This window comes from Bos taurus, chromosome 21, assembly GCF_002263795.3.
Source record: "Bos taurus isolate L1 Dominette 01449 registration number 42190680 breed Hereford chromosome 21, ARS-UCD2.0, whole genome shotgun sequence".
Lineage (NCBI taxonomy): Eukaryota > Metazoa > Chordata > Mammalia > Artiodactyla > Bovidae > Bos > Bos taurus.
The window spans coordinates 2,771,705-2,798,871 of NC_037348.1; the positions used below are offsets into that span (position 1 = coordinate 2,771,705).

Consider the following 27,167-nt stretch of genomic DNA (forward strand, 5'->3'; position numbering starts at 1 on the left):
TCAGATGGATGTCTTTCCTCTGTGTTTCCTCTGTTCTTTACTGCACAGGGCCCAACCTGGAGAATCAGTATTTGCCCAACTGAAATTCTGTGAAGCAATAACCTCTGCAGCTCTTCCCAGAATGTCCCATTTAAAATGAGATGTGTGGGCAATGATGCTCTCGGGATTATTAATTGCTAGATATCCAGGTCTAGGTCATATTCATGCCTTAACTCATAGAAAGAAATAAACTAAAAATTGATGGGTCTTTACCTTTCCTTTCCCTTTTGAGATTCTGTTTTGTTTTTTCTTTCTAACCAGCCTTTTTCTTTTCCCAGTTTCCTAAGTGAATGTCACACACCAGTGATGTGGTGGCTGAGTGAGCCAGGCCCTGACCAGGCAGTGAGAATGTGCTGTATCATGTTCAGGGTCTCACACCCGGCCCACTGGGGGATGCTGACCTCATGTTACAGTTAAGGCTGGAGCACAGAAGAGCAAAGTTACCGGTGAGGGCGCAGAACCAGACTCAAACTCCTCAGCTTTTGCCTCCAAACACCTGCTCAGAGAGACGTAAAGGCCTGTCTGGGCACATGAGGGCAAAGGTGGTCCTGGCACAGCCTCCCTGAAGAGGGGCCATCCTAGAAGATCTGCCTGTCTTATCTCAGCTGGAACCAAGTGGCTGTGGGTGAACACACCTCACCCCCCTCAGCAGTTACCATGCCCTGGGGATGTGCAGGTCCATCTCCATGACAACCATGCTAAGGCCATCACCAGCCTCAACTATCCTGATGAGGTGACAGGGTGGCAATTCCTACATCACCAAGGGTGGGGGGCTACCACAGACCTCCTGTAGAAAATATGGTAATTAATACTGATTGGTGAAGAAGCTTTATTTCAGAGCAAGCTCTCATTTAGGTGTGCATTCTATATGCAGGAAGACCAAACTATTTGATATCGGGGAATCCTGGGGACCACCCCTTTTCCTAGGCTACCTGCAGTCTCTCCCAGCTCTCCCCAGCAGGTGGGGCTGCCACGTCCCTGAACCTCCCTGGAGATTGGACTTCAATCAGAGTGGGTGAGGAGACAGGTGGGTGCGGGTGCAGACTGGAGAGGAGCCTAGGAGGCTTGCCAGGCCAGCAGTCTGCAAGGAAAAGCCACCATCAGACACACAGTCCTTAAGGAAATGATGCAAAATTCAGCAACTATTCAGAGCTTAGGAGGAATGTTTTAAAATTAGATGCTGGTCTTGAAACAAAATCATCTCCCAGGTGGCTCAGATGGTAAAGAATCACGCTGACAATGCAGGAGACCTGGGTTCGATGCCTGGGTGGGGAAGATCCCCTGGAGAAGGAAATGACAACCCACTCCAGTACTCTTGCCTGGAGAATCCCATTGACAGAGGAGCCTGTCCACTGGCGGGCTGTAGTCCATGTGGTCACAAAGAGTCGGACACAACTGAGTGACTAACACTTGAAGCAAAGTTCAGCAGACAAGAAGTGATGGGAATTCCGATCACCATGGAGTCTCTGGGTCCTGAAGCGTGATGAAGTTGGACCCCAGGTGGCTCATGGCCATCAGAAGCACCTACAAAGGGCCTTCTTCCTAAGTTGGCCTGGGGTCAGGCTTAGAGTGCAGGCCTCTGCTGAGGCCAAAGCCACAGGACAGGACTCTCCTGTCTCCCCGGAGACAGTAAGAAGCTCTAACTTTTTAATTTGACACTGAATTACTGACTTCATAATATGTAGCTATATCTGTTGCTAGTGTATTTTGTGGCTTTCAAATCCAAGCTTTATATTTGGAACAGACTGCCAATTTTATTGCACAGAGTGTGATTTTATAAATAGGAAAAAGAGAAAGAAAGCGTTTTCCCACCCTAGAGTATAGTATGGAAGGGGTAGGAAATTCAAGATGCTTCAAGAGGAGGCAGCTGCACAGGAGGAGGCTGTCCGGCCTGGATACTTGCCTATGGCCAGGGTCATGGCCTTGAGCTTGCTCCTGACCAGTTTCACCACCATGCTCTTCTGCAGGGGGGTTGAGCGACAGCAAAGGACAGACCGGCACTGCTTAGCAAGGAAGAGGAATTTGTCCTCCAGGTTCTTCTGGAGGGCGTAGGCCAGACTTCTCCCATCGATCACGAGGCTGGGGCCAGAGGCAGTGGCTTCGGAGGGTGGACATAGAGGGGCGAAGCCCACGCTGAGGCTGCCAGCGGTCCTCTGGGGGCTGCGGGACTGCACATAGCGCAGGCACTGGTCCAGCAGGGCCTCGCACGCCTCCTGAAGTGGACAGAAGAGGAACGCACGGGTCACTCATCCATATCACCCCAGCGACACATCTGAGACTCTGCCGGGACCCAGGCTGCAGTCCTGGCCCAGAAGGGCACCCTCCTGCACCTGGAAAGTCAGAGGAAGTGGTCGACTTTCAGCATGAAAGAGTCTGGGTGGGTTTAGGGTTCCTATTAGGATTCTACTTGATTCCATTATACCGCGTAGAGCTAAGCACAGAGAATCTTCACTTTGGGAGGCCTAGCCAGACTGTGGTGGAACTGCTAGCTGGTCAGGCCATGGGAGCTTTCCAGGCACTTCCCCACGGTCCTCAGAGGCCCTTACTCAGAACTTCTTGTTTTCTAGTGAGCTACCAAGAAGAGCTTCTGCTGTGATTAGCTTCAAAAGAAGTGTAATCAGAGTCCCTTTAAGCTCTCCAGTTAACCAGGGGAAAAAAAGCCTAATTTCTGAGGCTTTGAATTGGCAGTGCCCTTCCAAAGCTGTATCTGAATCCCAGAAAGGATAGGGAAACTTCCTGGGGAGACTGCAGGGTCAGGGCACAGAGGCATGGGAGGGACAAGTGTTTTTAAGAATGAATAAACTCCAGGAACTCCACTGGTTCCTGCTCCTCCATGGACAGAGAGACCCAGGTTAGTGAGCAGCTTCACACATGGCACTGTGGGAATCAGGTGTTTCCGATAAGCACTTACTGAGCACGCTTTATATTGAGAAAAGTGGGCGAGACGCAGAACAGAAGCCTGAAAAGATGCAGCCATTGACTTTGGGTGATGGGCCAAGAAGCGGGACACACACATAACCCCACGACCACAGCAAGTCACTGTGCGGGACACACGCATAACCCCATGACCACAGCAAGTCACTGAGCAGAATGCACAGTGTGCCGGATACGGGGCAGGGGGAGCCTTGCTCTAGGGTGGGGCTGGGGGGTTGGTGGTGCCCGGGAAGGCTTTACGGAGAAGGCGGGTCCCCACAGCAAGACCAATCCGGACGCTCAGGTCCTAGCACAAAGCCCTGGCAAGGCAGAACGGAACAAGCGGATCCTGCCCCCACCCCGGAAGCCCGCGGTGGCACCCGGACAGAGTCACCGAGTGGCGCTGAGGACTCAGAGTAAACGGCAGCGGTCAGGCTGGGGAAGGAGACCGGTACTCTAAGCACGCGGACGTCTGGACAGAAGCTGGAAGCGGGACAAGAAAGCTCCAGTGCGAGGAGAAGACCTCTACTTCTGGCTTGAAAACCAGAAAAGAGAACTTTCCGTGCTCAGGGCAGAGGGAGGAAACCCCATTTTTATTTATTTTCCTCGATTCTCTTGAACGCAGCGCCAGGCGACTCTGCTCCAGGGCAGCAGCAGGAACAGCAACAGTGGCAGGGCTGCCTGTCGCTGGGGACTAAAGGAGGCTTCCCTCTTCTCAGACCAACTGCGGCCCCGGCGGCAAGGCGGCCGCTGCCCTCCTTCTGTCTGTCCGACCACCACCTTGGCCCCGGAAGTCAGTGCTGAGACACAAAGCAGATCAAGGCAACTCAAACACTCGCCTTTCAGCCAGAGGGAGTCCCAGAGAATCAGAAAGTAGTGGAACATTGTTAGGAGTCAGGAGCTGGGCAAAAATATGAGACAGATTCTAACAGCTTGGCAAAGGCTAAACAAAAGCGACACTGAACCCAACACCCCCAGGCTGTTTGGAGCCTGCAGCCTGCACCCAAGAAGACTGATTACCGGCCTTAAAAAAATACACATTCTCCATAGAATTTAAAGTGACCAGAGGGCCATCTGGGGCTTCCATGATAGCTCAGTTGATAAAGAATCCGCCTGCAATGCAGGAGATCCCTGTTCGATTCCTGGGTTAGAAAGATCCCCTGGAGAAGGGATAGGCTACCCACTCCAGTATTCTTGGGCTTCTCTTGTGGCTCAGCTGGTAAAGAATCTGCCTGAAATGCAGGAGACCCCGGTTTAATTACTGGGTTGGGAAGATCCCCTGGAGAAGGGAAAGGCTACCCACTCCAGTATTCTGGCCTGGAGAATTCCACGGACTGTATAGTCCATGGCGTTGCAAAGAGTCAGACACGACTGAGCAACTGTCGCTTTTACTTTCAGAGTGCCATTTAAAATACCCACAATGCAACTCCAAATTTATCAGCAGATAAAGAGCTAGGAAATTCTCAGTGCTGTGGAAAAAGAAAATCTACTGAAGTCAATGCCAAGATGACACATATACTGGAATTATCTGAAAGAGACTGTGAAACAGTCATTAAAAAGGATTCCAAGAAGTAAGAAATAATTCTAGAAATGAATAGAAAGTCTCAGCAAAAAAGGTAAGATGTAAAGAATAATTAAATACAAATTTCAGAACCCCCAAAACACATTAATCAAAATGTAAAGCTCACTGGATTCCACTTATGTATCCATCATTGGATTACATAAATAATTTATGTAATTTCTCTGTGCTCAAGGAGGGGTATTATAACCTCACATTCTGTAAGTGGGAATATGCACAATGACTTTCTTTCAAAGAGGACAGTGTGAAATGGGTGAAAAGAATTGGCTTATGGTGGAAAAAACCAGACAAAATTAACATCCACAGTAATACGCCATGTTGATAGAATATGCTCTTGACATGATGTGACGAAATGAAGAAAATGACCTTTTGTCTGTGGTCTTCTTCCCCAAAGCTCGTAACTTTAATCAAGAGAGAGACATCAGACAATTCCCCATATAAGACATTCTACAAAACATCTAACTGTATCTATCCTCAAAACTGTCAAGGTCATCCAGAAGAAAGCCTGAGAAACTATTGTAGCCAGTAAGAACCTGAGGAGACATGGCAACTAAATGTAATGTAGGTCCCGAATGAGATTCTGGAAAATAAAAAGGACAATAAGATGAAGATTAAGACAATCTGAATACAGCACAGACTTTAGTAGCAACTGTATACCAATCTCCATTTATTAATTGCAAAGATGTTAATAATAGGCAAAATTAGGTGTAGGTGAAACAGTACTATCTTCACAATTCTTTTGGTAAATTTAAAACCATTCTATATAAAAAGTTTATTAAAAAAACCCACTGAGTGAGCTCAATGGCAGAATAGAAATAACAGAAACAAAAGCCAGTGACCTCAAAGACAAGAGAAATTATCCAATTTGAACGAGAGAAAAAAAATTAAAAACTGAAGAGTGCCTGTGGGACCCTTGAGAAAATATCAAAAGACATGTCATCAGTCTTTGAGAAGAAGAGGAGAAAGTGCACTGCAGAAAAAGTGTTTGAAGAAATAATGGCTGAAAACTTAACAAATCTGGTGAGAGACACAGCCCCAAAGATTCAAGAAGCTTAGCAAATACCAGAGTATAAATCAAAAGAAATCGATGCCCAAACATATCATAATGAAGCTGCCTAAAACTAAAGAAAAACACTGGAAAGCAGCCAGATAATGCTTCACTAGCTATGATTCAAATGACTGCTGATTTCTCACTGGGTACCGTGGTGAAATAAGACATTCTCTGATGAAGAAAAGCAGGAGCATCTGCCAGCAGTGGACCTACTCTAAAAAACAGATGAAGTTCGGGAGTTTGGGATAGGCTTATACACACTGCTGTATTTAAAATGGATAACCAACAAGGACCTATTGTATAGCACATGGACCTCTGTGCAATGTTATGTGACAGCTTGGATGGGAGGGGCATTTGGAGAGAATGGATGTGTGTATATGTATGGCTAAGTCCCTTTGCTGTTCACCTGAAGTTATCACAGTGTTTATTAATCAGCTGTACCCCACTATAAAATTTAAAAAAATAGAAGTTCCCCCTAGGAAAGGGGAATTGTGCCACAAGGAAACTTGAAACAATGGAAATGTAAGAAGAGCAGCAAAAATTGTAAATATAATTTAAATAAATATAATCTAACTTAAGTAAATATAACAGACCATTCTTTTCCTCTTGATGTCTTTAAAAATCTGCTTTTAGATTGAAATGAAAAAGTATATATCATCTGATGAGGATTTCAATATATGCAACTGTAATATATAAGATAGCTACATTAGGGGGAAGAGTTGAGGGAAACATGGAGTGATAAGATTTCTTCATTCCACTGATTGGAATGAAGTAGACTGACAACTTACATACGCATAGTATGCTGCTGCTGTTGCTAAGTCACTTCAGTCGTGTCTGACTCTGTGCGACCCCATAGACGGCAGCCCACCAGGCTCCCCTGTCCCTAGGATTCTCCAGGCAAGAACACTGGAGTGAGTTGTCATTTCCTTCTCCAATATGCATAGTATAAGCCTAGTAAATACACTAAAAAAGTTAAGTGATGTCAAAACATAAGATAAATTAAAATGGAATACTAAAAAAATGTTCAAATAGCTCAAAAGAAGGTAGAAAAAGGAATGGAAAAATAAAAAACAGAATAATAAAACAAAAGATAAAATAGTAGACTTGCATCCAAACATATTGATAATTAGAATAAATGTAAATGATCTAAGCATACCAGTTAAAAGGAATTGTCTGAATATATGAAAACATGACCTATTGTCCAAATGTAATGCCACATTACATTACAATGCTTCATTTCAAATGTAATGCTACAGGTAGATTAAAAACAGAAGGATCAAACAAAGCATGCTATGCAAACAGAAATCAAAATATATGGAGTGACCATTTGGGGACAAAATAAATTATTTCAGGCTTTTCAGGTCATTCAGTCTCTGTGACAACTACTCAACACTGCCATTATAGCATGAACACAGCCTAAGATTGTATATTAAAACACAGAGAAGGCTGTGTTCAAATACAGCACCATAAAAACAGGCAGTAGGCTGGATTTGAGGCATAAGGCAGTTTTCCAATTCTTATTATAGAAGAAGTACCATCTCTCAACAGGAGTTAATTGACCCACCAGCCAACAACATTATAGAACATACATTCTTTCCACGTGCATATGAACATTCACCAAGAAAGACCACACCCTGGGTCATTAAAAAATGAATATAAAAGAATAAAAAGCACATTCTACACAGTGGAATATTACTCAGCCATAAAAAAGAACACATTTGAGTCAGTTCTGATGAGGTGGATGAACCCAGAACCTATTATACAGACTGAAGTGAGTCAGAAAGAGAAAGATAAATATCATATTCTAATGCACATATATGGAATCTAGAAAAATGGTTAGAATCTATTTACAGGGCAGCAATGGAGAAACAGACGTAGACAACAGACTTACGGACATGGCGAGAGGGGCGGAGAGGGTGAAATGTATGGAAAGAGTAACATGGAAACTTACATTACCATATGTAAAATAGATAACCAACAGGAATTTATTGTATGTCTCAGGAAACTCAAACAGGGGTTCTGTATCAACCTAGAGGGGAGAGAGATGGGAGGGAGGCTCAAATGGGAGGGGATATATGTATACTTATGGCTGATTCATGTTGAGGTTTGACAGAAAACAGAAAAATTCTGTAAAGCAATTATCCATCAAAAAAATAATTTAAAAAAACTGAAAAAAAAAAAAGCATATTCTATGACAAGAATGGACAGAAATCAACAGAACAGGTATAAAATAGAAATTGATAACAGAAAGCCAATAGGAAAACTCCAAACACTTGGAAATTAAACAAAATCAGTTCAGTTCAATTGCTCAGATGTGTCCAACTCTTTGTGACCCCATGGACTACAGCACATCAGGTTTCCCTGTCCATCGCCAACTCCCAGAACTTACTCAAACTCATATCCATAGATTAGGTGATGCCATCTAACCATTTCTTCCTCTTCTCCTCCTGCCTTCAATCTTTCCCAGCATCAGGGTCTTTTCCAGTGAGTTAACTGTTAACTCTTCGCATGAGGTGGCCAGAGTATTGGAGTTTCAGCTTCAACATCAGTCCTTCCAATGAACACCCAGGACTGATCTCCTTTAGGATGGACTGGTTGGATCTCCTTGCAGTCCAAGGGACTCTCAAGAGTCTTCTCCAACACCACAGTTCAAAAGCATCAATTCTTCAGCACTCAGCTTTCTTCACAGTCCAACTCTCACATCCATACATGACTACTGGAAAAACCATAGCCTTGACTAGACAGACCTTTGCTGGCAAAGTAATAAGCTTTGCTTTTTAATATGTTGTCTAGGTTTGTCATAGCTTTTCTTCCAAGGAACAAGTGTCTTCTAATTTCATGGTTGCAGTCACCATCTACAGTGATTTTGGAGCCCCCCAAATAAAGTCTGTCACTGTTTCCACTGTTTCCCTATCTATTTACCAAGAAGTGATGGAACTGGATGCCATGATCTTAGTTTTCTGAATGTTGAGTTTTAAGCCAACTTTCTCACCCTCCTCTTTCACTTCTCTCTGCCATAAGGGTGGTATCATCTGCCTATCTGAGGTTATTGATATTTTTCCCAGCAATCTTGATTCCAGCTTGTGCTTCATCCAGCCCACCAATTCTCATGATGTACTCTGCATAGAAGCTAAATAAGCAGGGTGACAATATACAGCCTTGATGTACTCCTTTACCGATTTGGGACCAGTCTGTTGCTCTGTGTCTAGTTCTAACTGTTGCTTCCTGACCTGCATACAGATTACTCAGGAGGCAGGTCAGGTGGCCTGGTATTCCCAGCTCTTTCAGAATTTTCCACAGTTTGCTGTGGTCCACACAGTCAAACGCTTTGGCATAGTCAATAAAGCAAAAGTAGATATCTTTCTGGAATTCTCTTGCTTTTTCAATGATCCAACGGATGTTAGCAATTTGATCTCTGGTTCCTCTGCCTTTTCTAAAACTAGCTTGAACATATGGAAGTTCTTGGTTCATCTACTGTTGAAGCCTGGCTTGGAGAATTTTGAGCATTACTTTGCTATCATGTGAAATGAGTGAAATTGTGCAGTAGTTTGAGCATTCTTTGGCATTGTGTTTCTTTGGGAGTGGAATGAAAACTGACCTTTTCCAGTCCTGTGGCCACTGATGAGTTTTCCAGATTTGCTGGCATTTTGAGTGCAGCACTTCCACAGCAAAATCTTTTAGGATTTGAAATAGGTCAACTGGAATTCTATCACCTCCACTAGCTTTGTTCGCAATGATGTTTCCTAAGGCCCACTTGACTTTGCATTCCAGGATGTCTGGCTCCAGGTGAGTGATCACACCATTGTGGTTATCTGGGTCATGAAGATCTTTTTTGTATAGTTCTTCTGTGTATTCTTGCCACCTCTTCTTAATATCTTCTGCTTCTGTTAGATCCCTACCATTTCTGTCCTTTATTATGCCCGACGTTCCCTTGGTATCTCTGATTTTCTTGAAGAGATCTCTAGTCTTTCCCAGTCTGTTGTTTTCCTCTATTTCTTTGCACTGATCACTGAAGAAGGCTTTCTTCTCTCTCCTTGCTATTCTTTGGAACTCTGAATTCCAATGGGTTTATCTTTCCTTTTCTCCCTTGTCTTTAGCTTCTCTTCTTTTCTCAGGTATTTGTAAGGCCTCATCAGACAACCATTTTGCCTTTTGCATTTTTTTCTTGGGAATGGTCTTGATCACTGCCTCCTGTACAATGTCACGAACCTCTTTCCATAGTTCTTCAGGTACTATCAGATTTAATCCCTTGAAACTATTTGTCACTTCCACTGTACAGTTGTAAGGGATTTGCTTTAGGTCATTCCTGAATGGTCTAGTGGTTTTCCCTACTTTCTTCAATTTAAGTCTGAATTTGGCAATAAGGAGTTCATGGTCTGAGCCACAGTCAGTTCCTGGTCTTGTTTTTGCTGACTGTATAGAGCTTCTCCATCTTTAGCTGCAGAGAATATAATCAATCTGATTTCAGTGTTGACCATCTGGTGATGTCCACGTGTAGAGTCTTCTCTTGTGTTTTTGGAAGGTGTTTGCTATGACAAGGGCATTCTCTTGGTAAAACTCTGTTAGCTTTTGACCTGCTTCATTCTGTACTTAAGGCCAAATTTGCCTGTTAATCCAGGTAGCTCTTGACTTCCTACTTTTGCATTCCAGTCCCCTATAATGAAAAGGACATCTTTTTTGGGTGTTAGTTCTATAAGGTGTTATAGGTATTCATAGAACCATTCAACTTAAGCTTCTTCAACATTACTGGTCGGGGCAGAAATTTGGATTACTGTGGTATTGAATGGTTTGCCTTGGAAACGAACAGAGATCATTCTGTCATTTTTGAGACTGTATCCAAGTACTGCATTTTGGACTCTTTCGTTGACTATGATGGATACTCCATTTCTTCTAAAGGATTCTTGCTCACAGTAGTAGATATAATGGTCATCTGAGTTACATTCATCCATTACAGTCCATTTTAGTTCACTAACTCCTAAAATGTCGACGTTTACTCTTGCCATCTCCTGTTTGACCACTTCCAATTTCATGGACCTAACATTCCAGATTCCTATGCAATACTGCTCTTTATAGCATTGGACTTTACTTCCATCACAAGTCATCCACAATTGGGTGTTGTTTTTGCTTTGGCTCTGTCTCTTCATTCTTTCTCGAGTTATTTCTCCACTGATTTCTAGTAGTAACATGTTGGGCACCTACTGACCTGGGGAGTTCATCTTTCAGTGTCCTATCATTTTGCCTTTTCATACTGTTCATGGGGTTCTCAAGGCAAGAATGCTGAAGTGGTTTGCCATTCCCTTCTCCTTGAACCACGTTTTGTCAGAACTCTTCACCATGTCCTGCGCATTTTGAGCGGCCCTACACAGTGTTCTCATTGTTTCCTTGGGTTTGACAAGGCTTGGTAGTTTATTTTAATAGTTTTAATAGATTGGTTAATCTGCCCTCTGATGGAGAAGGAAAAGAGGCTTATGGAAGGTTCCTGATGGGAGAGACTGAGGGGGAAACTGGGTCTTGTTGTGATGGGCAGGGCCATGCTCAGTAAACCTTTAATCCAATTTTCTGTTGATGGGGGCACTGAGTGCAGCAGTGCATGCAGGGGGCCTTTTGAAGGAGGTAGCTATTATCTTTCATCACCTCCACCATAGTTTGGCCTCAGGTCAAACAACAGAGAGGGAACACAGCCTGCCCATCAACAGAAAATTGTATTAAAGATTAAACAAAATAATGCCTATTTTAAGACTTATTTAAAAACTCACAAGACAGTATGGTATTGAAGAAGGGATAGATACAGGTATGGAAAATAATAGAAATCTAAAAATAGACACACAACAAATAGGAGCAACTGATTTTCAACAAAGGTTTAACAAAGGTTTTTAACAATTTAGTGGAGAAAAGACAAACTGTCCACAAACAGTTCCTGAATAACTGGCCAGCTACATGCAGAAAAACACAGTTTGATGTAAACCTCATACATTACACAAAATTCTACACAAAACAGATTGTGTCTAAAGGTGAGATGCTACACTATAAACCTTTTAGGAGAAAACAAAGGTGAAAACTCTGTGATAAGGCACATCTTACGTGTGATACCTACATGATCCATAAAGCATGACCCATAAAGGCTGGACTTCCTCATCCCTTGGAGAAGATGTTCCAAAGAAGAGTCACTCTGGAAGAGCCTGTGGGAGGAGACTCACCCTCTACGTGGGGGGATTTCAGTCAAGAGGTGAGGAATGACAACCCAAGTCCTGCTGGGGCATTAATGAGATAACACGTGCTGTCTTGGGAATGCCAATGCCGAATGGACAGCTGCCCTCGCTCCATGAGACCTCATGAGACACTCTGATACTGCTGGCTGGACAGTAGCTCAGGAAAAAGCTGGTTGAACTCTGCATTATAAAGCTCAGAAGTGTTCCTGAGAAGTCCCAGCAAATCCCACATCTTCCAAGACAATAAGAAACACAACACAGGTATAAACAGAGGTGAAGAACAAAGGCCCACCTCACAGCAAGTGCCAGAAATGGAAGGCATTCCTTCCTGCTCCTCTCTGGGGCAGAGGGGTGTGTGGTTTGCCTCGGCAAAGCAGGCTCCCTAACATCCACCTACCTGGGATTCAGCATTCAGGGTGATGACTTCCTCGTCATGGTCCAGAAGTTTGCAGGCATGAGCGATGTTAACGGCCGTTTCCTGTTTGTCGCCGGTGAGAACCCAAATCTGCAGACCTGCTTGACGCAGTTTAGCAATGGTTTCGGGCACTCCATCCTGCAGGCGGTCTTCAATCCCGGTGGCACCTGCTCAAAGGTACCAGTGTAGGTGAGGCCCTGCTTCCGGGCCCCTGCCCTGACCAGCATGAATACTACACTCCAGCTCAGCAGAGGTGCTGGCCCCACCCTGAAGATTGGACCCTGCTGAGGTCCATCTTCTTTGGAAGCACTGGGGTGATTCCTCATTCAGGATATGGGGGTACCTTCACCAACTCTTGACTCCATACAATAGGGACAGCTGGGAGCACTAAACATTAATTCTCTGGACACTGAACAGAACACCTCCAAGGCTTCCTAACATGCAGTGAACTTATAACTTACAGATAGCTTGGAAATAAAGCTTGTGGGGAGATGGTGAGAATGACCATACCCAGAGGGATGAAAAGTTTTCAAGCTTATCCATCCTGCAGAAAGCTTCTGGTAAATGAGCCCACAGTGATGGCTCTCAACAGTGTTTACCATTAGCTGTTGAAACAGACCACAGAGGCCCATTATTTGTTGAAAGCAACATTATCCTGAATATGCTTTTTCCACAAACATAAAAATTAAGGAGCAGATTTTTCCCACGCAAGTCTCAGTATTTTAGGAAAAATACACCACTTAGTGCAGAAAAGTGTCCTCTAGGCCAGCCTGGTTTTCCTGATTCCAGCTTGGTGAGATGGTCTCCATCTTTCTTTTAGAAGTGCAGCATTGCCTGAGGCCTCCTTGTCAGCCTTGCCTTTCTCTTTTATGCATGCTGTTCCCTGTGCTGGGATGCTGCTATGGACTGAAATGTCTGTGTCCCTCCTAAAAGTCCATAGGTTGATGCCCTAATCCCCAGGGTAATGGCACTAGCATCTGCGGCCTTTGGGAGGCAATTAGGTCATGAGAGTGAGCCCTCATGAATGGGATTAGTGCCTTTATATTGAAAGATATGAGAGAGTTGACTTTTATGTATAAAAGGCAGCCCTGTCTGAGTCCAACAGTTTCTGATTGTTCCTGGGATGGAGGGACCATTTTAAGCATCAGTTGTTGAGAAACCTTGCTTCTTATCTCTATTTTTGGTGGGAAAGCAGGGTTTTAGGGGAAGAAAGTCTGACATGGTGCCCAGAAAGGTGGCACAGGGAATCACCCAAAAACTGACCAGAGAGGAGAATGTTCAATGGAGCATAGCCCCGCCCGGGGGGTGTGCTAATGTCAGACCAGTTGTTTTGTTGTTTAGTCACTAAGTCATGTCTGACTCTGCTGCAGCCCTCTGGACTGTAGCCCACCAGGCTCCTCTGTCCATGGGATTTCCCAGGCAAGAATACTGGAGTGGGTTGTCACTTCCTTCTCCAGGGGATCTTCTAGACCCACAGATCCAACCTAGGTCTCCTACATTGCAGGTGGATTTTTTACTGCTGGGCCACAAGGGAAGCCCAGTGTCAGACCAGCGGGGTACTTAATGAAGACCAGTGTGTGCAGAGCTGCTGTGGACTAGAGCCAGGGTACCTCTCTGCCAAGGATGCTGCAAACTCCACCCCGCCCTACAGGACACCAGCCGGCTCGAGAACATAATTACCCAACAAATGCAGATTCGTCTCCAGGCGAATGGCGGACTGAAAGAGGAGCTCCTCCCGGTTGTCCACAGCGGATTCTGCCTCCAAGTGGCTCTGCAGCCAACAGGCATACTCTTCCTTACTCAGAACCTGGGTGAGACCCGCTGATGAGTGCATGGGCCGTGCCCCGCTGCTGGCTCTGCCCCTCCGTGGAGCTGCCTACTCACCCTCTTGGCAATGCACAAGGTGCGCAGGCCCTCCACCGCATACAAGTTGAGGTAATTCTGGGTCTTGCTGCGGATCTTCATTTGATGCCTCCCTCTGGCGTCATCTAAGTTGGAAGTAGGAGAAGAAAAAAAAAAAAGAGTGAGAACAGAGCCCAGTGGAATGCCCTGGTTCCCTCAGATGCCAGGTCTGCTGAAATCAGTCTGCAGTGATGGTCACTGCTGAGGTTTCCACAGCTGAGAGCTCAGCACCATCAGGGTCTAGTTGGGAACTCTTCCCATCCAGGGAGAGAAGAGAGCTGCATTTTCAAGTCTGAATCGCAGCTCACTCCAGTATTCTTGCCTGGAGAATCCCACAAACAGAGGAGACTGGTGGGCTACCATCCATGGGGTCGCAAAGAGTCGGACATGACTGAGCGACTAACACAACACAATACCACAAAACAACCAAGCTCAGGGAGACAGCAAGTAGAAAGCTGGTTGCCAGGGGCTGGGGGAGCAGGGGAGGAAGGAGCTATATAGAGCATCAGTTTTGCAAGATGAAAATTCCTAGAGATCTGCTGCACACCAATGCGAATATACCCAACACTACTGAACTGTACACTCAAAACTGGTTAAGATGGTAAATTAATGTTATGTTGTTTTCTTTAACCATAATTTTGAAAAAGGTATGAAATTAGCTATCAGCTAGTAAGAGATTTCCAAACATTCACCCTTTCCTGTTTTCTGTAGATCCAGGTGCAGAACAGACCTGGCTGTTTATTACCAGACTGCAGAAGTGCTAACCCTGAGCCTTACCACTGTGGAATCCATGGCAAAGTGACATACACCTTCTTAACTCCAATGTGTTCTCGGGTTAATAATTGTTAGTGAGAGGTCAGAAGACTCTTTACTTTGTGCATGATAAGAGTATGAGTGTGTTATGGAGTCAGTGGCCCTCCCCATTCTGTCTCACTGTAGCTGGCTGCAAGCGGAATGCTGGCCAGAATTTTGTTCCAATTAATTAGGCAGGAATGTCACAGGAGTAACCTTTCATTATGATTTACTCCAACACCTCCAGTAAGAGGTGCCCAGAAAACACGTGCACCACTAGATTTAGCAAGCACCTGTTTTACTACTTGTCAATAGTATACACGTTCAACAAACATAAAGTTAGACGTTATTTTAAAAAGAACCTCGTCAGACTTCTGGTTCAAGACGGCAGAGTAGAAGGATGTGCACTCATCTCCTGGGACAGCACCCAAATTGCAACTAGCTGTTGAACAACCATTGACAGGAGGATGCTGGAACCCACTAAAAAAAGACATCCCACATCCAAAGACAAAGAAGAAAGCACAGTGAGATGGGAGGAGGGGCACAATCACAATAAAATCAAATCCCATACCTGCCAGATGGGTGACCCACCAACTAGAGAACAATAATATCATAGAAGTTCTCTCACTGCTGTGAAGGTTCTGAACCCCACATCAGGTTTCCCAGCCTGGGGATCTGACAAAGGGACTGGGGATCCCCATGGAATCTGACCTTGGAGGCCAGCGGGATTTGACTATAGGACTTGCACAGGACTGGGGGAAACAGAGACTGCAGTCTTACAGGGCACGAGCAGAATCTTGCATGCACCAAGACACAGGGGAAAGGAGCAGTGACCCCAAAGGGGACTGAACCAAAACTACCTGCTAGTGTTGGAGGGTCTTCTGTGGAGGCATGAGTCAGCAGGGGCTCCCCACAGGGCTGGGGGCTCCAGCAGCATCAGGCCAGGAAGGGCCCCCTTGGCGTAAACCCTCTTGGAGTTCTCCCTACCATGGAGCCTGTAAAGAGGGCTGGGTTATCTCAGGCCAAACAACTACCAGGGAGGGAGTGAAACCCCACCCATCAGCAGATTCTTGGATTGCAGCTTAGAGCAAGGGCCTGCCCACCAGAGCAAGACCCAGTTTTTCCCACCACCAGTCCCTCCCATCAGGAAGCTCACACAAGCCTCAGCCGCTTCCATCAGAGGGCAGACAGAAGAAGCAAGAAGCACAGAACCAGAGTAACTGAAACACAAACCACATCACAGAAGGTGAATCAGCATGAAAAAGCAGAGAGTTATATCCCAGATGAAGGGACAAGAAAAAAACCCAGAAAAACAACTAAATAAAGTGGAAATAGGCAACCTTCCAGAAAAAGAATTCAGAGTAATGATAGTGTAGATGATGCAGGATCTCAAAGATCGAGCAGATGGAAGAAATGTTACCAAACACTTAGAAGAACTAAAGAACATACAAATAGGGATGAATAATATGCTAGAAGGAATCAAGAGCATAATAAGAGGCAGAAGAATGGAAAAATGACCCGGAAGAAAGAATGGTGGAAATCACTGTCACAGAACAGAATATAGAAGAAAGAATGAAAAAAAAAATATGTAGACCACCTAAGAGACCTCTGAGACAGCATTAAATGTGCCACCATTTGCAGTATAGGGGGTCCCAGTAGGAGAAGAGAAAAAGGACCTGAGAAAATATTTGAAGAGGTAATAGCTAAAAATGTCCCTAACATGGGAAAGGAAACAGTCAACCAAGTCCAGGAAGCAGAGAGAGTCCCAGGAAGGATGAACCCAAGGATGAACACACTGAGACACACAGTAATCAAACTGACAAAAATTAAAGACAAATACAAAACATTAAATGCAATAGGGGAGAAATGACAAATAACGTTCAAGGGAACTCCCATCAAGATACCAGCTGATTTCTGAACAGAAACTCTACAAGCCAGAAGGGAATCACACGATATATTTAAACTGATGAAAGGGAAGAACCTACTACCAAGAATACTCTACCCAGCAAGACTCTTGTCCAGATTTGATGGGGAAACTGAAAACTTTCCAGACAAGCAAACGTTAAGAGAATTTAGCGCCAGCTTTATAACATGTTCAAGGAGCGGTAGCTGCAGGGGCGCAGGAGGGCCTAGAGGAGCTATTCCACATTCAAGGTCAGCAGGGGTGGTGGTGAGGAGATACCCCTGGTCCAAGGTAAGGAGCAGCGGCTCCGCTTTGCTGGAGCAGCCATGAAGAGATACCCATGTCCAAGGTAAGAGAAACTCAAGTAAGATGGTAGGTGTTGCAAGACGGCATCAGAGGGCAGACACACTCAAACAATAATCACAGAAAACTAGTCAATCTAATCACACTAGGACCACAGCCTTGTCTAACTCAATGAAACTAAGCCATGCCCTGTGGGGCCACCCAAGACGGGGGGGATCATGGTGGAGAGGTCTGACAGAATGTGGTCCACTGGAGAAGGGAATGGCAAAACACTTCAGTATTCTTGCCTTGAGAACCCCATGAACAGTACAAAAAGGCAAAATCATAGGATACTGAAAGAGGAACTCCCCAGGTCAGTAGGGGCCCAATATGCTACTGGAGATCAGTGGAGAAATAACTCCAGAAAGAATGAAGGGATGGAGCCAAAGCAAAAACAACACCCAGTTGTGGATGTGACTGGTGATAGAAGCCAGGTCCTACGCTGTAAAGAGCAATACTGCATAGGAACATGGAATGTCAGGTCCATGAATCAAGGCAAATTGGAAGTGGTCAAACAAGAGATGGCAAGAGTGAACATCAACATTCTAGGGATCAGCGAACTAAAATGGACTGGAATGGGTGAATTTAACTCAGATGACCATTGTATCTACTACTGCAGGCAGGAATCCCTTAGAAGAAATGGAGTAGCCATCACGGTCAACAAAAGAGTCTGAAATGCAGTACTTGGATGCAATCTCAATAATGACAAGAATGATCTCTGTTCATTTCCAAAGCAAACCATTCAGTATCACAGTAATCCAAGTCTATGCCCCAACCAGTAACGCTGAAGAAACTGAAGTTGAACAGTTCTATGAAGACCTACAAGACCTTTTAGAACTAACACCCCAAAAAGATGTCCTTTTCATTACAGGGGACTGGAATGCAAAAGTAGGAAGTCAAGAAATACCTGGAGTAACAGGCAAATTTGGCCTTGGAATACGGAATGAAGCAGGGCAAAGACTAATAAGAGTTTTGCCAAGAAAACGCACTGGTCATAGCAAACACCCTCTTTCAACAACACAAGAGAAGACTCTACACATGGACATTACCAGATGGTCAATACCGAAATCAGACTGATTATATTCTTTGCAGCCAAAGATGGAGAAGCTCTATACAGTCAGCAAAAACAAGACCAGGAGCTGACTGTGGCTCAGACCATGAACTCCTTATTTCCAAATTCAGACTGAAATTGAAGAAAGTAGGGAAAACCACTAGACCATTCAGGTATGACCTAAATCAAATCCCTTATGATTATATAGTGGAAGTGAGAAATAGATTTAAGGGACTAGATCTGATAGAGTGCCTGATGAACTATGGAATGAGGTTCCTTACATTGTGCAGGAGACAGGGATCAAGACCATCCCCATGGAAAAGAAATGCAAAAAAGCCAAATGGCTGTATGAGGAGGCCTAACAAATAGCTGTGAAGAGAAGTGAAAAGCAAAGGAGAAAAGGAAAGATATAAGCATCTGAATGCAGAGTTCCAAAGAATAGCAAGCAGAGATAAGAAAGCCTTCCTCAGCAATCAATGCAATGAAATAGAGGAAAATAATAGAATGGGAAAGACTAGAGATCTCTTCAAGAAAATTAGAGATACCAAGGGAACATTTCATGCAAAGATGGGCTCGATAAAGGACAGAAATGCTATGGACCTAACAGAAGCAGAAGATATTAAGAAGAGGTGGCAAGAATACACAGAAGAACTGTACAAAAAAGATCTTCATGACCAAGATAATCACGATGGTATGATCACTCACCTAGAGCCAGACATCCTGGAATGTGAAGTCAAGTGGGCCTTAGAAAGCATCACTATGAACAAAACTAGTGGAGGTGATGGAATTCCAGTTGAGCTATTTCAAATCCTGAAAGATGATGCTGTGAAAGTGCTGCACTCAATATGCCAGCAAATTTGGAAAACTCAGCAGTGGCCACAGGACTGGAAAAGGTCAGTTTGCATTCCAATCCCAAAGAAAGGCAATGCCAAAGAATGCTCAAACTACCGCACAATTGCACTCATCTCACATGCGAGTAAAGTAATGCTCAAAATTCTTCAAGCCAGGCTTCAGCAATACGTGAACCGTGAACTTCCTGATGTTCAAGCTGGTTTTAGAAAAGGCAGAGGAACCAGAGATCAAATTGTCAACATCCACTGGATCATGGAAAAAGCAAGAGAGTTCCAGAAAAACATCTATTTCTGTGTGGATCACAATAAACTGTGGAAAATTCTTAAGAGATGGGAATACCAGACCACCTGACCTGCCTCTTGAGAAATCTGTACGCAGGTCAGGAAGCAACAGTTAGAACTGGACATGAAACAACAGACTGGTTCCAAATAGGAAAAGGAGTACGTCAAGGCTGTATATTATCACCCTGCTTATTTAACTTATATGTAGAGTACATCATGAGAAACGCTGGGCTGGAAGAAACACAAGCTGGAATCCAGATTGCCGGGAGAAATATCAATAACCTCAGATATGCAGATGACACCACCCTTATGGCAGAAAGTGACGAGGAACTAAAAACCCTCTTGATGAAAGTGAAAGAGGAGAGTAAAAAAGTTGGCTTAAAGCTCAACATTCAGAAAACAAAGATCATGGCATCTGGTCCCATCACTTCATGGGAAATAGATGGGGAAACGATGTAAAGTGTCAGACTTTATTTTTTGGGGCTCCAAAATCACTGCAGATGGTGACTGCAGCCATGAAATTAAAAGACGCTTACTCCTTGGAAGGAAAGTTATGACTAACCTAGATAGCGTATTCAAAAGCAGAGACATAACTTTGCCAACAAAGGTCTGGCTAGTCAAGGCTATGGTTTTTCCTGTGGTCATGTATGGATGTGAGAGTTGGACTGTGAAGAAGGCTGAGCACTGAAGAATTGATGCTTTTGAACTGTGGTGTTGGAGAAGACTCTTGAGAGTCCCTTGGACTGCAAGGAGATCCAACCAGTCCCTTCTGAAGGAGATCAGCCCTGGGATTTCTTTGGAAGGAATGATGCTAAAGCTGAAACTCCAGTATTTTGGCCACTTCATGCAAAGAGCTGACTCATTGGAAAAGACTCTGATGCTGGGAGGGATTGGAGGCAGGAGGAGAAGGGGACGACAGAGGATGAGATGGCTGGATGGCATCACTGACTCGATGGATGTGAGTCTGAGTGAACTCCGGGAGTTGGTGATGGACAGGGAGGCTTGGGGTGCTGCGATTCATGGGGTTGCAAAGAGTCGGACACAACTGAGCGACTGAACTGAACTGAACTGAAGTGAACTCATAACAAATGCTAAAAGAACTTCTCTATGCAGGAAACACAGGACATGGAAAAGACCTACACAAAATAAATCCAAAACAATTAAGAAAATGCTAATAAGATCATACATATTAAATTAAATTATTAAAATTAAATTAAATTTTCTTCAATGTAATGGATTAAATGTACCAACCAAAAGACACAGACTGGCTGGGCGGATGAAAACTTGTATGTACATGCATGCACTTATCACATCACTTTGATCCCCCAAACTGTACGTAATTATTTTATATTGTGAAATTAATCATGTTTATATTGTTACGTTAATAATTTCAAGAAATATATATATTAAGAAAAAATTAAAATAAAAATTTTTTGTCTGGCTATTGAATGTGATAACTAATAAACATCTTTCACTATTGTGATCAAGTAACTATCTCACCTAACACCACTGTATCATAATTGGTCAACAGAAAAATAACAGAACTCAATATCACGAAAACTACCATTTAATAGAAAAACCTGTAATCACTTTTTAAAGTCCAGATGCATATCAGAATTATCTGGAAATTTTTCAAAAAATACAAATGGTCAGGTATTGCTTTTTTTTTTTTTCTCCAGAGCTCCAGATATGTTTCTAGTGAGCAGTCATGTTTAAAAACAACTTGGCTATACGATATTTTACTTTTATCCAGTTTGTTTTACTTTTTCTATTTCATAGTCAGTGCTTCCATTTCATTTAGTTTATGTTTTCCAATTTCTCCATCTCTTCTTTTTGTGTGTTCTTTTTAAGCCTTTATCAAGTATAGTAGAAAAGCTTTTGTATACATATATATAAATAATATGTATAATATACATATTATAGAAAACTTCAAATTTTTGCCTAAAAAATGTACGACATTTTGATTTCACTTGTTTGACTTAGTATGAATAGAATGCTAGATTTCTAATTTAAAAAAATAGATATTCAACAAGCAATAAAGGTTTACTGTATAGCACAGGGAACTATAGTCAATATCTTACAGTACCTATAATGGAAAATAATTTCAAAGATAATATATGTGTATAACTGAATCACCTTGCTGCACACTTGAAACACTTAATTCAACTATATTTCAATAAATATATATATTAAGAAAAAATTAAAATAAAAAAATAAAAAGAAACTCATCGTAGTTTTGGCTATTTTTAATATCACGTGTTGAAATGAGAATTTCACATAACAAAACCTCATGAAGAGTAATCAATTTATAACATAGAAAAAAAAATTTATCATCCTAAAAACACAAGGTGTTTACTTATATACAGAAATCCTTTTGAATTTCTGAAAGTCAGACGTTTTACATAAAGCCTTGATCATATAGAAAGCATATGCAAAACATTAAAAAAAATGCTTCAAGTGTCTAGAACTTAAAATTGTTTCATGATCTATTTACAGAAATATTTTTCAAAAGACTAGTAATATAATAGTCTATGGTTTACAGTATTATTTTGCAGTGTTTGTACACTGATTCATAGAATACAATATTTTCCACAATGAAAAATATTATTTGACTTGCCTTTAAAACTATCTGAACTTTATTTTGTTTCATTAGTTGAGGATCTGTGCAAGGTAGATCAACATAACGTCCTAATTTATACAGTGATTTAGAAGACTTTTGCTGTAATAATGAGAGAAACTTGTCAGGTAAAACCTAGATAATTCTACATACTCTGAGGAATACATGCCATGGTTGCCCTTGCTTGTAAATATGTGGAATGTTTCTAACTGCCTATAAGCTTGTATTCAAATGCAATACTGCGTTTACTAGTATATTTGTTTCATTAGTAGGCTAGTTATCTGATCTCTAAGATAATGTTGGATGAATACACTTAACACTACTGGGAAAAAAAAAAGAAATCTAGGACTTCCCTGGCAGTTTGGTGGTTGAGAATCTGCCTGCCTGGGGAAAGCTGACTACAGGCCCAGTCAGCTCTCTGATATAGGACCTGGGAGAAACACTCTTAACCTTCTAGATCTGTGCTCTCCATGGAGAAGACAGTCCCCTTAACAGACCAAAGACTGGTCCCTTGGGGGGGAAAAATCATATTACAAATAAAGCACAGATATATGTATAGTACATAAATAAATATATAGCATATCCATGGCATTAAAATGGAGGAATAGTTAGAAAAAAAAATCTAAAAAGACTCCTTAAGGGGGCAATAATGAAAAAAGAGTGAAAAAAAAGGAACACTGTCCTACATTGCTTTGCTTAGGAATATATATTTCCTGAAAAGATGACATTGAATGTCATGTTAATCTTGAATAACTCCTGTTATTTACTCCTGTAAAATCCATTTACTCCTGTTATTGTGATAGTATTATTCCAGATTCTGTCTATAATTTGAGCAAGGACACGTCTAACCAAGAGACTCTGGAATTAACACTAACAAAGTGCTTGAGCTGTCCAAAGGGCGAGGGGAAGCTTGCACACCAGGGAAGGAGCAGGGGCTGTGATGCTGCTGTTAGCTACAGTGGCCCAAACAAAACTAGCGTGAGAGAAGGCAGGGTGGGCACTGGGGACCCAGGATGCCCTGGACGGGGGTGAGGTTACACACCACACTGACATGTTTCTGTGCAGGCTGAAGGCCCCCCAGCCCAGCAGGGAGAAGTGGTGACTGCCACACCTTGCCCATCCCCTCTCCTCTACACCTGCCCTCGGAGGAGGTGGAGTCATCACAACATCTCCACACAAAGTGATACGTGGACTGAACCTCAGGTAAGTGAACCTTAAGAAAAAGAAACCAGAGAGAAGGGAAGGGATCCAGCTTATACTTTATACCTGGAACACACCAGACACTGTGCTGGAGCCTGGACAGGGGTTCCTGGGAGGTCAGCATCCTGATTTCCTTTGTACAGATGGGAAAAGAGGCACAGGGAGAGTGACATGTCCAGGGTCACCCCAGCCATAATGTAGACTTGGGATTTGAACAGAGATCTGTAGGTAACGGGTGGGTGGAGTCCCTGCTTGCTACCCGATCCCACATAACGTACTGCCAGGGCAGGTGAGATGCAGCCACATCCTGCGAATACGGCACAGTGCCCATCCACAGTCAGCTGAGCCTCCATGTGCCTTTTATGTAAAAGTTCTGTGAGCTCTCTGAAGAAGGTATTGGACACTCACATGCCCCCCTCACTTTATCACGTGCACAAAGTAGAGCAGCCTGGCCATATACAGGACTGCTCTGCTCCATACCCCGCCCACCCCACACCCACAGTGAAAGCAGAACGATTTATGCACAACGTCAAGGTGTCACTGATAACTTCAGGACCACCTCAGAGCCATCCCTTTTCTTGAAAAACCACTGGGGGCTCCGAATATCCTGAATCTTAAATTGCCTGGCATCTGTATGTAGCTATGACCTATCCAAACCTATGTGAAGGGCACACTGCTTGGAAATTCCCAAAGGAAGGCAGAGATCCACAGAAACTGCTTATTTTTCAGGTGCCCCCTTCAATGTCATGGTTTGGGCACCACCGTGATTTGATCTGTTTGCTCCATGGTACAATGTATGGAAGGCTCTGTTTCTCATCTGTGGTTAATGACTCCCAGAGACCCAAGGAGGAGGCTGGTGCAAACAGGAAGGCTACACTGGGGCTGCAGGACCATGTGGAGAGGTCTGGGAAGCTCCTCTGCAAGTCGTCTGCTAAACAAAGTTCTACCTTCTATAACAGTGGTTTCTGAACTACTCTTCTTCAACCTCAATGTAACATGGAAGTCTAGTGTTGCAGAGAAAAGTCAATTCTAACTTCATGTTGGAACTACTTCTTTGACTTGCTTTTTGTTGCTTTGCTGTTAAAATCATACATAATGGCCTGGCTCCAGAGGACCCTGCCCCTCTGCCTGACTGGTAAACTAGTGTCTTTGTTCAGCTCAAGAGAGATAATCTGACCCTGCCCACCGGTGAATGGACACAAGGAACAAGAGATTAACACATCCCTTCCCAGATACTGGCCATTCTCAGAGACATTTTGCAAGACTAATGGCCCTTTAAACTTCTCTTCTTCTCCTCTCTCTCTCTATTCTGCCTTTCGACTTTAGTTCCTTACTGCTTCTCTCTCTGGTTCTATAAAAAAAACCTGGCATCCAGGCCCCAACAACACGGTTATTTTGAGACATTTGTCTGCCATCTTCTCGGTCTGCCAGCTTTCTGAATAAAGTCATAACCCTTGCCTCCACATCTCCTCTTTCGCATTCATTGGCCTGTTGTGCAGTGAGCAGAGCGAGCTTGGACTCAGTCAAACTAGTGCAAAAGAGGCCAAGATGAAGCTTATTGGCCCAAAGTTTTCCCGAGGCCAGCAGCCCCCACTGCGGGCTGAAGTCACCCCACAGATGGCTAAAAATCATGGCCGGGGCCTCACAGATGCCCCAGGTCCAGGCAATGAGAGGCAGAAAGGAGCCTTTTGGGGCTTCTAGTGTCAACGCTCTTAATCTTCATCCCCAGAGCCAGACCTGATGCAGGGCCTCACCCGCAGGAATTTCAGACCTCAGAGAACTTCTGAGGCAAGTTCAGGCTCCAAAGCTCCCCATCCGCTGGATCCTCCCCCACCCTCCATTCTAGCCCAAACCCTTGAGAGCAGGAAAAGGCCCCCCACAGAGGCGAAGCTCCGCTGTGGGGAGGGGCTGGTTTCTCAGGAACCGCGGTAGCGGGGAGCTGCCCGCGGGCACAGGTACCTGTGGAGCAGGGGAGCAGGAGGTCCATGACCACCGAGTCGGCGCCCTTGGTGTACACGTTGATCTCATCCGTGAGGGGGTGCCTGATCACCACCGACATCCTTTTGCGGATGGAGTCGAAGCCCAGCGTGTGCAGGAGCTCGAAGGTGAGCCTGCCCAGGTGGGGCAGCTCCACTGACACCTGGTCGTGCAGCCGGCCCACGAGGGCGCAGCTGTAGGCGCGGGCGGCGTGCACGAGCGCTGCCTCGTCGGGACTCTCGGCCTCGTAGCGCAGCTCCGCCCCGGGCTCCGGCCCCGTCGCGGATTGCTCTGCAGCCCAGCTGTCTGCCGCGCTGCTGTAGCCGTTGCTGGCTAGGCACGGGGCCCCGGGGCCCAGCCTCTCCTCCAGCCTCAGCAGCGCGCCGTCGTTGGCCATCGTGGACAGAAGGCTGGCCTTGGGCGCAGACTTGGCGGCCATGCTCGCGCTCCCGACGCTGCTGCCGCCCAAAGTCAGGCGACTGGGCGTGAACCTCCGGAGGAAATCTTCGATGGTCTTCACTGGGGACTTGAGCTCGAAGCGCACCCTCACCTGGCAGGGCAGAAATCAGAAGGTAGGTGAGGCATCTCCCCAGAGGCCTCACCCCAGCCCCTACAGGGCTGCCCTCCAATTCCCCAGGGGGTGCTGAACGTGGATTTCCCATTTCCCTCTGAAAACTGCAACCAGAGCCAGCATGTCTTCCTTGAGACCACCCCTTGGCTCTCCCCGGCACCTCAACACAGGTTCTGCCACATGCATTCTTTCAAAATGTGACTGATTGTAGTGTAGGCACTGGGCACTGGGTGGCCCGTGATGCCCAAGACTAGACTTTGGAACTGTCCCCTTATGGCGGTTCCCTTGCTCTTCAGAAACTTCCCAGAAGTGGGCCTCCCACTGCCTGGAACAAACCTTGCCTTTTTTTTTTCCAATTAAAAAAATCATTTAACAAAATTTAGACATTCCTTTGGAATTACGTCCATAAAAAATTTAAGTTTACACAGTATTTCCCAAACCCCAAAGAAGCTTTCCTAGAGACACGTTCACATGCAGTCTGAGGAGTCTGCTCCCTGCATGGAGCTCATGCTCCATGTGAGCTCCATGTGCTCCATATGTGACCGTGGGCACAACACTGTTCAGTCACGTTGGAGTTTCTCTTACTTACTCGGTAACTGCAACAACACCTGGGTCAGTCAAGTAGGGTCTAGCCTAGAAACCAGATGCCTCTTCAGCACAGTGCTCCAGAGGAGCTGAGGAAGGTGGAGGAAGGGCCCCATGGGATGCGGACGCTGCTGACAGCTGAGCGCCAGCAGGAAGCTATGCCATCCAAGGCTGGCAGCATAAGCCTGTGGTCTCTCAGTGGCAGAGCCCGTTTGCTTGAGACCCACTGGGCCCCTGGGGCTTCCCCAGGTGAGTGAGGTGTGAGAAGAGCCTGGAGGGGTCCCACTGCTGCCAAACATGCTGCCGCCGCCACAGAAGCAAGAGGTCCTTGTTCTCCCTTTGTCACCCCCAGCGGCTTCACCAGCAGAACCTGCTGGCAGGGCTGGACTGAGGAAGGGGCCTGGGAGAGTCAGGGGCGACGTCAGGAGACAGGCCTACGGCGTGCATCTCACCCAAGAACCTTCACGTGTGTCCACTTAGAGTTGTTTGGCTGTACACGCTCAGCCATGCTTAGGTGCACCCTCCCTCCGGGTCCACCTGGAGGAGTGCTTGGCTCAAAGAGGCGCCTTTCACACATGAAACGCTCCTCTCTTTGGAGAAAATCTTGATGTTAACCCAAACAAAATCCAACTTGGGTGTTGTTATGTTTCCACCACCTTTAGTAACTTACCACTGATTCTCAACCACTTTCTGAACGCTGGTGTTTTAACAACCTTTGTTAGCATCACGAATGTTTCCTGTGTGCCAAACCCTACTCTGAGACCTTTCCCTAAATCCCAGCATCGCCCCCACACCCCAGAAGGGGAGTCTGAGACACAGGAGGGGACTGGCTTATAGTGATGGTTCAAGTCCAGGCAGCTCCTCCCTGGGCCCCAGCCTGTCCTCTGC

General features: G+C 44.8%; 1 protein-coding gene across 5 annotated transcripts in view; it reads right to left on the reverse strand.

Moving 5' to 3' along the window:
* The window catches only part of ATP10A (ATPase phospholipid transporting 10A (putative)), a 184,216-nt gene that overhangs the window by 13,195 nt on the left and 143,854 nt on the right, over positions 1 to 27,167 (reverse strand). For all 5 annotated transcript variants that reach the window (XM_015459144.3, XM_059879245.1, XM_010816883.4 and 2 more), the window contains 5 exons: positions 25,106 to 25,673; positions 14,091 to 14,194; positions 13,887 to 14,013; positions 12,189 to 12,373; positions 1,943 to 2,252 (listed from right to left, as the gene is read on the reverse strand). In XM_015459144.3, the coding sequence (XP_015314630.1) occupies positions 1,943 to 2,252; positions 12,189 to 12,373; positions 13,887 to 14,013; positions 14,091 to 14,194; positions 25,106 to 25,673 (1,294 nt within the window). The remainder of the gene's footprint in view (positions 1 to 1,942; positions 2,253 to 12,188; positions 12,374 to 13,886; positions 14,014 to 14,090; positions 14,195 to 25,105; positions 25,674 to 27,167) is intronic.